Source organism: Branchiostoma belcheri, unplaced genomic scaffold (genome assembly GCF_001625305.1).
Source record: "Branchiostoma belcheri isolate BF01 breed outbred unplaced genomic scaffold, Haploidv18h27 scaffold5, whole genome shotgun sequence".
In the NCBI taxonomy this organism is placed as follows: Eukaryota; Metazoa; Chordata; class Leptocardii; order Amphioxiformes; family Branchiostomatidae; genus Branchiostoma; species Branchiostoma belcheri.
Genome location: NW_017804131.1, coordinates 3,380,935 through 3,391,244, shown reverse-complemented (window position 1 = coordinate 3,391,244; position 10,310 = coordinate 3,380,935). Strand labels below are relative to the sequence as shown.

The 10,310-nt window shown below is 40.9% G+C and overlaps 2 protein-coding genes across 2 annotated transcripts; both read right to left on the bottom strand.

The window, feature by feature from the left end:
• Positions 1-463: 463 nt before the first annotated feature.
• LOC109479986 (solute carrier family 35 member F6-like) lies at positions 464-6,422 on the bottom strand. Its single transcript, XM_019782068.1, has 7 exons — positions 6,176-6,422; positions 5,416-5,528; positions 4,896-4,968; positions 4,469-4,619; positions 3,447-3,686; positions 2,943-3,053; positions 464-2,301 (listed from the first exon to the last, which is right to left on the bottom strand). The coding sequence occupies exons 2-7, from the start codon at positions 5,502-5,504 to the stop codon at positions 1,841-1,843; spliced, it is 1,125 nt and encodes a 374-aa protein (XP_019637627.1). The 5' UTR covers positions 5,505-5,528; positions 6,176-6,422; the 3' UTR covers positions 464-1,840.
• A 233-nt stretch (positions 6,423-6,655) lies between these two features.
• On the bottom strand, positions 6,656-10,081 carry LOC109480169 (kelch repeat and BTB domain-containing protein 8-like). Its single transcript, XM_019782332.1, has 4 exons — positions 9,691-10,081; positions 8,839-9,242; positions 6,804-8,607; positions 6,656-6,745 (listed from the first exon to the last, which is right to left on the bottom strand). The coding sequence occupies exons 1-3, from the start codon at positions 9,881-9,883 to the stop codon at positions 7,408-7,410; spliced, it is 1,797 nt and encodes a 598-aa protein (XP_019637891.1). The 5' UTR covers positions 9,884-10,081; the 3' UTR covers positions 6,656-6,745; positions 6,804-7,407.
• Between the last annotated feature and the right edge of the window lie 229 nt (positions 10,082-10,310).

Genomic DNA, 10,310 nt, shown 5'->3' with positions numbered 1-10,310 from the left:
GATTTAAACCACCTGTAGGTTTGACAGAAGTCTACATTAATGACCATTGGAGTGAATGTGCAGTAATGAAAAGAAAAACGTATTTCCATTGGTTTTAGAGATTGTTGGGACCAAAATACACAAAGATATTCAGTAAGAAGCGAACAAATCCCCCAGGTATGCTTCTCCACGCATTGTCGATTCTAATTTGCACCATCATTGTCTTGACTTGTCTAACTTGTTTTCCTGTAATGATACTTTTATCCATGGGTGTGCGCTTTATTTTTCGACTGTATGCAAGCAGGATTCAATTTCTTCTGCAACCTTGATGCGGATTCATTGGTCTCCATTGTAATAACGAAAGCCATATTCATAGCATTATGTTTTTATGAAGCAATATGTCATTGAGAATAAAAGACACGCGCTGAATTTAGTTTAAAGTATTATCAACAAAGTTAACAATGTGAAAAACCTAAGACACATCTTTGAACATAAAATTGATTTATTTACTCAAAACGCCAAGAGGAGAACAAGGCTATCTATCTATTATCGAAATCATTAATCTGTTGGTGTCACAGATTTGAAAGAAATAATAAATCACAGATCATAAAATTCTTTTTATCAACACAAATGTTAATAATAGATTAAAATTTATTTCATGTGTAAAAATACTAAAGTCTGAGGTATCAAAATAGCTCTGATATGATTCCAATATAGCTTTGTTCATTTGTAGCAGTATCTTTTCATTAGATTAGGCCACAACAACATGATTTATATGTTTTTGTCAAGAACCAAAGGGAAATGTAAGTGGCACCCTACTAGTTTGTACTTACAGCTCTGGATTCAAAATATAAGTCAACCCTGATCTGGTTACAGATATTGGTATGAAATACTAGTATTGGTACATTGACCGAGGTAAATGGTTTGGACATGCAGGTATTGTCAAAATATTGCCTTAAGTTTTCAAATGACACATAGGAACAATAAACATGTGAATGTGTACAAAGTAACATTGTCCATGGCAGTATGATGTGCTGTGTATACACACTTTTGTATACAGAGTTTACTACAGGATTTCACTGGTCATACCACATTCTGTATTGTGGTCTTGTTGATGTGTCTATGAAAACCCGTAAATGTTGAGACCCTGAGCTTAGATTAAACCACACCAGTCTATCTATTCTCTTGGAAAAGCATTACAAAAACAGAGCATGTAAAGAGAGTTTACATGTCATGATATGAACAGTTTCAAAACTGGCAGTAGTAAGATCAACATTTTCCTCTTGGGCTTGGTTTTACGTTAATTCTTTGTCTCCTTATGTTCAAGTACCGGTATCCAAAATAACATTTGTGGTCTTACAAAAAATTGTCCTCTTATTGAATACACATACCGGGTAATTAAATGGCAGTCATAAGATTTCACAGAACAGTTGACATTGAGATTCCACCTTAAAAACAGCAATTTCTTTTACCACAGCACTTAAAACCATGACTATCTGCAATTAACAAAAACATTGCAGAGCTATTAGCAACAGTCATTTGGAACATCACAGTGGTACAGAAATAAAATTATCTAAAACACCATGGAATAATCTAAGATATCCCTGATTACAGGGAAATACTAGTACCTGTAGGATTTCACAAGCAAGTAAAATGTTTTCAAGAACTAACATGAACATTTTAGGCAAGAACCAAGAGTGAATATTTAGGTGTTTTAGAAAGGAAGTCAGAAATCAGTTGTATGATTCATTGTCAATACATGAACAACATATTATATAAAATGTCATGTTATTGCACCAGTGTTGGGGGCAATTTGCCAATAGATCATAAATTTTTTGACTTAAGAATTGTGCCAGAATTGTTAAGCATCATCTTGAATCAAGGGCTTTCTTTCATCTGGACTTGCCAGTGGAACGCTCCCTATGATCCCAAAACGACGCAGGAGTGGGACAAACAACATATCGTTATACACCGCCGTTCCTGATAGGAGGATGAGAAAACCAATCAGCTGAAGGTACTGGAAGTCTTCCCACCCTACAGCCAGACTAAACACCCAGATAACCAGAGTCCGGACACTGTCCAGTACCATCCTCGTTGTGGCGCTCATCTCCTTGGTAACGCTGAGCCCGGCAAAGTTGAAGAAGGCAATACTGATGATGGTTCCGAACACGCCGAGGGCGATGTTGACGTTGTTGCTTATCTGCCACAGGCCGTCCAACGCGTCTTCGAACACGCCGCGAGGATTGGCTCCGAAGGGAGGGCCGACTTTCATGAAGTAGAACGGGAAGAGTAGAGTCGTCAGGACGGTGAAACCAAACAGGCCTGTGGAGGAGAGATGGCAGGTGTTAGGTATTACTGAACAACAACATGGCTCATGATGACAGTCGACAGTCAATTCCAAAACCAAGCCCACCAGACACATATGGATGTGATCTTGTACATGCACATGGGAATCTACCTTCCCACCCTACCCCAGCATGTCAGCAGAACGTACTGCACCTGCACGAAACCCGTAATGTATTGTGCACAGCACTTCAGCAGAATGTCTCATATAAGGTTGTATTCGCTCATATAAGGTTAGCATTTCGACAGTAGTTTCCAAATGTTGTGTCAGAAAAGATATCCTCTGCAACAGTGAAAATTCTGATGCAACGTTGACCAAAAATCCAACTAAAAACGCGAAAATCCAGGGTTCTGCGCAGGCGCAGTACGTTCTGCTGACGTGCTCCCTACCCCATGTATGTTTAACCCACCCTACTTGCACATGGGACCTTACCTTCCCACCCTATCAGTGCATGTTTAACCCACCCTACATATGTATATGGGACCTACAATGTACATGGTTGGGTGCTTATATTCCCCCTCATGTTTAACCCACCTTACTTGAACATGGGACTTTACCTTCCCACCCTACCCAATGTATTTAACCCACCCTACATGTACACACTGTCATACATCCTTACCTTCCCAGCCTACCCCCTGCATGGGTGGGATGTTTAGTCCAGACACAAACTTTTCCTCCACCACCATCTGGATAGCAGCAATCACCTGGGCCATCAGGATCAACAAGTCACCTGGAAATATCATCAAAAACATGCATCATGGTCTATATGTACTACACGTAATAATAGTGCTATGTACATGCTACATAGGCACATGAAAAAGATTTTGGAAGGAAGTTTTCAAAAACATGAAATGATGATGTGCAATGCTTTATCAGTAACCTCCCTGAAGCAGCATTACACCTAAAACAAAAACTAGCAAAATGCTTGTAGTTATATGTGCAAAGGCTAGGAGTGACAGGTCACTTGGTATCCGTATTTCTGTAAAACATATTTTACATAATAAATATGACATATAGTGCAGCTGTAACACAACACATTCTCATGGGATCCAAAAGATTCTGTCCAGTGAAAGAGTTCCAAACTACTACTCCATTACTCTACTCATTTATAATGAGAACTGACCTGTGATGACCCCATTTGATCCCAACCCATTAGAGTCAGGGCTCTTGAAGATGAAGTCTGACACGCCCACAAGGATCAGACCAATCAGAACGAAGAAGATCCCAACCCAGTGATGCATCTTAAGTTTCCTCCCAAGGAATGCGACAGACAAAAGTCCAGTGAAGATGATGACAGCTCCACGCAGCATTTGGAAACTTGAGGCATACGTCAAGTTCAGTCCAATGTACATCAGAGAAGTGCCTGTTAAGATGATGAGATAATTATAATCAAAAAAATGAATTATCAAGTTTCCTAACATCTCATTACACATCATTGAAAAACCAGATTTGATGTATGACAGTGTAAAATCATTCTTTATTCACAAATAAAAGAAAGAAACATTGAGCCCAGGTCACGTCGGCTATAACTGACCGAACATGCAGGGAGACATTAGACATATAACATTATACAATACACCAGGACATACAATATTGCACAGTAAATAATGCACTGTATTCATTAAAATTGTCACAAGAATTTACTATCTAGTGTGAGATGACGTAAGTAGTTACAATAAGGTGTCTGTGAATTTGGCTCGTGACGTGCATTCCATATAGCATAGGACAATAAGATGGCAATATGGCTAATGTCTTTGAAGAAGTTCTTTGGAGGTTTTGTTTTTCATTTGAAATCGCACAGAATAAAACACAAACTTGAAACATTGTGATGTGCCATCTCTAACAAGAATCCACAAAGATCAAAATTACACTACTAGTATCCATAGCCCTGGTGATTGTTACACTATTTCATATGTATCTACATGTGTGTATATTTCATATTTACTACATTGTAAAAAGATGTTGCCTGTTTGAAACTTTATGTATTCTTAGACCTTGAAAAATTGCAATGGAACTGTAAAATTTATGGACTTGCACCTAATCTTCATAGCTTAAAACAACTCCAAGATTTTGATGTTAATTTGGTTTTGGTTTTAAACAAGGACTATACTATACTAGCACTACTAGTGCATGTCATTTCCCCACCTGTCATGTCACACAGTGCAGGAGCCAGGAAGACCAGTGGGTTGAAGTTCTGGTTCCCGACATCCACAGGTTGTTTTTTACAGCGGTGGTACCAGACCCAGATTTTGAACACCACCAGACAGGAAAACTCGCCAATAAACATGCCAGAAGCCTGGAGGAATATTACATAATGCAGTTAGTTATGCAACTAAGACGATTGCTCACCAAGATATCTGAAGATTCATTTGCTTTCTAAAAACTTGGCCTATTCAATTATATTGGAAAGTATTTGTCACAATAACCAATCATCTATATGTATACTATTTACATGTCCAAGCTAATATTGTACTAAGAAACGCCAGGTTTTGGGGCAATTGATTTTAAACAAATGTATTTGGCAAATGATATTTAGATGTACTTGAAAATTAAGATTGTAAATGAGTCTGACCTGTAGAAAGGGATGATTAAAGTCATGGACTGGTGTCCCAGGTTTCCCAGGGGCCTTCTGAAGATCTGCAAATCTGTTCCACAAAACAAAAAAACAACAACAACAATAAATTGAAGCTCAGGAATTGAACCACGGATCTTAGTTCTAGTTAGCAGGCCAGGTACTGGATTACACTTTGTAAATGTGTAACCCCTTGGCCAGCTAATATAAGGGGGCCTGCACTTTTCCGTAGAGCATACTAGTAATCGGCCATTTTAATTCCATGTAGAGCGTAGACGGGCCGCTCTTCGCATTTTGCGTAGAGCGTACTCGCCATTTTAATTCTACGTAATGCGCTGTAGCCACTTGGAATTTATCGTAAAGCGTAATCGAGAGGTTTCCGAATTCAGCGTGGAGCGTTGTCAGGACCCCCCCTTGCAGGCTCCATATAACTTCTCTGGCAAATCATTCAGCATGTTAAGTCAATTTCTACTGTTTCCAGCAACTCAAGGAGTCTGGTAGAGACTACATAGACACTTACTTGGTGGTGAGAGTGTTGATAGATCCTGTTATCAACATCATGAGGGCCAGAAACCACTGGTACCCTGTCCAGCCTGGTCCCAGGGACATCTTGCTTCCTTCTTAAGGTTTCTTCTGTGCATTGGTAACAAAGTCAGTGACAAAATTAGTCAAAATTATGTGAAAATGACACCGTTAGGAAAAATAAAAGCATGAAAGTTGAACACTGAGCATAAAGTTCTTTTGGTGTGTATTTAACTAGTGCTTATCAAAATTTTATGTGAACTGAGAAAGGTTGAATGTCTAAAAAAATGGGTAAACTTGGATGACCTTTGTGATTTCGAAGAACAGCTATAATTCAACAGTATGACATGGGTAACTTAAATGATGGTCACATGTCGTTCTTGGATATTGACCCTGCCCTGTCTCTAAGAGGTCACCGAGAAAGGTCATCACTCGAGCAGACGAGCACGTTAACTTCAACCCAAAATCACCGACAAACAGGTCAATCGAACAAGCATTCCCTACACAATGTATACTGTGGCATCAAGCAAAGTGTACGTGAATGCACACTGCCACTGGAAGAAAAGTGCTCAGGCAAATTATTATCAAATTAAACCGATCAACTAGTTGTCTTCACAAGGTTTCCACCCTGACTGCACCTTGTAGTTTTTAAAAGTTTTACTTTTTGTAACGTTAAAAAATCATGGTGTATTTTTCTTGATTATAAAGAGTTTTAAAAGGCAGATAATTGAATTATATGACTGTTTTGACAGGTTTACCTGTGGTGACCTAGTAGTAGACTAAATTTCCCAAGGTTGCGATCCTTTCCTTCCCCAGTGTGGTCCTCCTGTACTCTCTGGCGCCTGTCAAACGCCCTAGTGCGGAACACGAAATTATAAAGACGACAAAGAATTCCGTAACAAGCTGCTAAACAATCAGGTTTACACGAGACTGTGACTCATATAGATCCAAAGAGATCCAAACGTAAGAACCGGCAATCATCCACCTCACTTCCGGGTTGTGGTGTGTCACGAGACAAACGTCACGTGACCAACCACCACGTGATCAGAAGAGGGTTACCTGAGGTCATTTATTTGGACAGGCTCTACTACATTCTACAAAATATGCAATTGTGGGATGTGGGGAAGAGCAGAGACAGGTCTACGAGTGGGGTGTGGGGAAGAGCAGGGAGGTCTACGAGTGGGGTGTGGGGAAGAGCAGGGAGGTCTACCAGTGGGGTGTGGGGAAGAGCAGGGACCCTATGAGTACGAGTGCACACAAAAGTTCTTCCGCGACAGGGGTCCGTGGTAGTGCGCGGTCAAAAAAGTGATAAAAGGTATTCTCTGAAACTGAAAGTTGTCTTAGCTTGCTCATCAAGAAAAGAAGTCTTAAGTTAATGTTGTATACCTGGTACATGTATATTCCAATTAGGAACCCCTGCCCTATAATATAAGCAGATGACATATTTTTGTTTTGTACTTGAATTTGCAGGTTTTGACTGAAATAAGTAGGATAATGATAGGTGGGGAGTCTAAAACTGTAACTGTGTAAGGGATTAACCATACAAACAATAAACATTCATTCATTCATAAACAAAAGACCCAACAGTTTCACAACTACACTTTGGGGCTACAACCTAAGATGACAACAAGATCTCAGTAAACACAGAGTATGTGTATTTTGCCAGCAATATTTTATTACATGAAACTATTATGGAATGATATTGATTTAGTGACTTGTATTAGTCAACAATTAATAAAACATGTCTTTTATATGCCACAAAACAACTATTCAAAAATACTGTCTTCTACCATCTTTACTCTTATTTGAGGTTACATAAAACTGCACTTTAGTCCAGTATATATATCTATCACAGAAAAAGATTATAACATTATCTTAAAGTAGATCAAAATTTTAAATACAAGAAAGCATACAAAGTTACAAAAGTCTGTTTAATACTACGTGTATATGGGTACTTCAACCGTACTTGTAACATGGAGTCTTTGTAGCTCTATGTTCCATCTATCTCGTGTAGTGGGTCTTTGAACATTTCTCCGGTTCCAAGTCGGGAGGCAAACAGTTTTGCAGTGATGCAGTGGAACTGAGTACCGATGTAATATGTGCATGGAATGTGCAAGGCCAGCTCCCATTTGTTCTCCACTTCACTGAACCTGTACCCGACTATCGCCACTCCCTTGTACGCGACTAAGAGGTGCAGGTGGCCCTGGAAACTGACCAGGTGCGGGCCTGAGTCCACACTGGTTGTCGTGGTCACACCCGGGACTCCTGTTGTGTCCAGCTGTTTCCACTGGTTACGGTCAGTGCTGTAGGCGTACAGTGCGTTCTGTGACAGGCAGTATACGGTGTTCCTCACCCCAACAACACCACGGATCTTCTCAACAGAAACTCCGGAGTCGGCCAGGCTCCACAGTTTGGTCCACTCCTCTCCGATGGAGTTGTACCGGAAGAGAAACTCGCAGCTGACAGCGTAGATGTACTTGTCAACAACGGCGAGCTTGGTGTCAGTGAACACCACACGGGGCACCACAGAGAGGACCCTCCACTCCCGGAGCCGCATGTCAAAGCAATGCATGTTTTCTGTCTGACCTGATGAGAAGAAAAGATAGATTTTGTCCCCAACATGTGTGATGTACGGATTCTTATAGTCATGTCTTGAAGGAGGGGATGCCAACTGAGTCCACTCGTTCTGTACGCAGTCATACTTATGGAAAGAAGGGTAAGAGGCTTCTGGAAACGCAAAAATGTAAATGCTCCACTCATGAGCAGACACAACTCCCAGTGGTAGGATGGAGTCCACACAAGGTTTAGTTGTGCTGTATACTCTTCCATCCCTGGTCAGACAAGCCAGCTCTTCCGCTTCAATGTCTGTCTGTCCAGCGGTAGCTACACCAGGCTCAAGTTTCTGTCGGGCCTTAAAAACAACGATCATTTCTTCTGCCTCCCCAACTCTCTGTTGAGCACAGCTCTGCCCCTCCTTCCAGAACTCTACCGCCTTGTCCATGGACGTCATTGGGCCATCCACGTCCTGCTCCAGCTGTGACATGGTGATGTACTCCGAGATCCAGTCGATATCGCTGTCCCGTAGAAGCGGTAGTCGTATGCAGGTCAGGGCGTCCACCAGACTGTCCTTCCTGGAGTTTGGTGCGTGCATGATCCAGCTGATGACTGCACTCCACACAGCCATCTCATCCTGCAGCAATAAGGAAGGTTTGTCGTTACATAATGTGAAACATGACTGTATAAGCCTGCATTGCAACCAGGAGGGAAACAATAGTACAACAGTTTAACTTTAAGCACTTTTCCCAAACATGAAACAACAACATGCCATTACCGTTAGCTTCCAACAACTTCCAGTTATGTTCTGAAAGTTCAGTACTTCTAAGATACTGACTGTAAAAGTTGAACTATGAAGGACACATACAGATATAGCGAGGTCATTGCTGGCCAGGATGTCACACAGTTGGCTGGGGCTGAGTTGGAAGAAGTCTTCCTCCCGTGACACCTCCCCAAACCTGCTACAGATGTACTTCAGACTCTTCCCTCTCAGCGTCTTTGCACCGAACATGTCAGCAAAACTGAAGATCCCAAAACAGTTGGAAGAGTCCAGCTGTCCCTCCATGTACCGTACACAGTGCTGCAGGATGAAGTCTATCTGGAACAGGTCAGCTGCTACGTAGAGTTGCAGGACGTTGTCGGAGGTCACCCTGACCTCCCCGCTGTACGCGTAGTGCATGACCTCCTCCATCGCGGCCACCTCGACCTTCACACCTGCCGCGGTGTCGTCCTGTAACACGATCTTCTCCTGACGGCTCTCAGACATATTTCCTGTGGTTATTATGATATGGAGAAGTTGAAAAATGAAAATAATAATGGAGAAAAATGATCCACTTCAGACATGTTTATCAGAGCCCTGAACATCAATGTCATGACGATAGGAAAAAATTGAGACCATCAAGAGCATGGCCTTAGCCATGAGTATTGGTAACAATATATGTTGACATATTCTCCACCCATGTCAGTCCCGCCCGCAAAATACCTACCCAGGCAGCAGTATATATAAAATGTCAAAATATAGTAGCTTGTGATGTTTAGTATTTGTTTACTGATCAAAATATACGGTGTTTTGGTTAATGACACTTTTATGTGTATCTTGTTCTGTTTCCAATATTCCCCTTTAATCACACAAATTATGATTAAACATGCATATCATCATATATGGTACATCAAAGGAGAGAAGTTCAGAATCAGAAGGACTCAAAAACGTCAAGCTAACCTGTGAACATGGTGTGAAAATAGGGGCTGCATGCCGCTAGTACAGCGCGGTGACAGTGGAAATCCTTCCCGTTCACATTCAGGACGACATCCACCAGCTTCTGTTCGTCCCGCATGGTCCGGAACCACGCGAAGGAAGTAGAGAAGTGGTCAGAATTGAATTTGGACATTTTGAAGTCGAATTTTCCGGCCATGTTTCCTTGCTGAATCTACCATCTCCAAAATGGGGGTAGCAAGGCTAGCACATTTGATAGACAATATCTTGCAAATTCCTTTAATTTTCTTCAATATGTATTAAAATAACGATTTGTAACAATACAGTTGACTTGTTTTCAAAAGACCCATATATTTTTAAGCAAATGTAGCCAAAAGTGAAGTCATTTATAAGCCACTGTACTACCCTCTAATACAATGAAATCGTCCTCCCGTGCTTCGACTGTACCTTCGTATTCAGGTGGGATATGAAATAAAATATTTACCTACACACTAAAATATTCCAACAAAAGCAATATACCGAAAATTGTTTTAGGTTAAAAACGTATTATAACATAGAGATATGTGTTTGGTTTCAATTTCTGACCTGATAATGATGAACCTTTTGCTACTGGCATAATACAAATC

Bases quoted from the DNA above. Each gene is read 5' to 3' on its own strand.
- LOC109479986 (XM_019782068.1), bottom strand. From the start codon at position 5,504: ATGTCCCTGGGACCAGGCTGGACAGGGTACCAGTGGTTTCTGGCCCTC. The intron at 3,687-4,468 runs GTGGGGAAATGA...TCATCTTAACAG, and splicing joins TGCACTGTGTGACATGACAG to GCACTTCTCTGATGTACATT. The intron at 2,302-2,942 runs GTAAGGATGTAT...TCTCCTCCACAG, and splicing joins GCAGGGGGTAGGCTGGGAAG to GCCTGTTTGGTTTCACCGTC.
- LOC109480169 (XM_019782332.1), bottom strand. From the start codon at position 9,883: ATGGCCGGAAAATTCGACTTCAAAATGTCCAAATTCAATTCTGACCAC. The intron at 9,243-9,690 runs GTTAGCTTGACG...TAATAACCACAG, and splicing joins TTTTCACACCATGTTCACAG to GAAATATGTCTGAGAGCCGT. The intron at 8,608-8,838 runs GTATGTGTCCTT...TTATTGCTGCAG, and splicing joins GCAATGACCTCGCTATATCT to GATGAGATGGCTGTGTGGAG.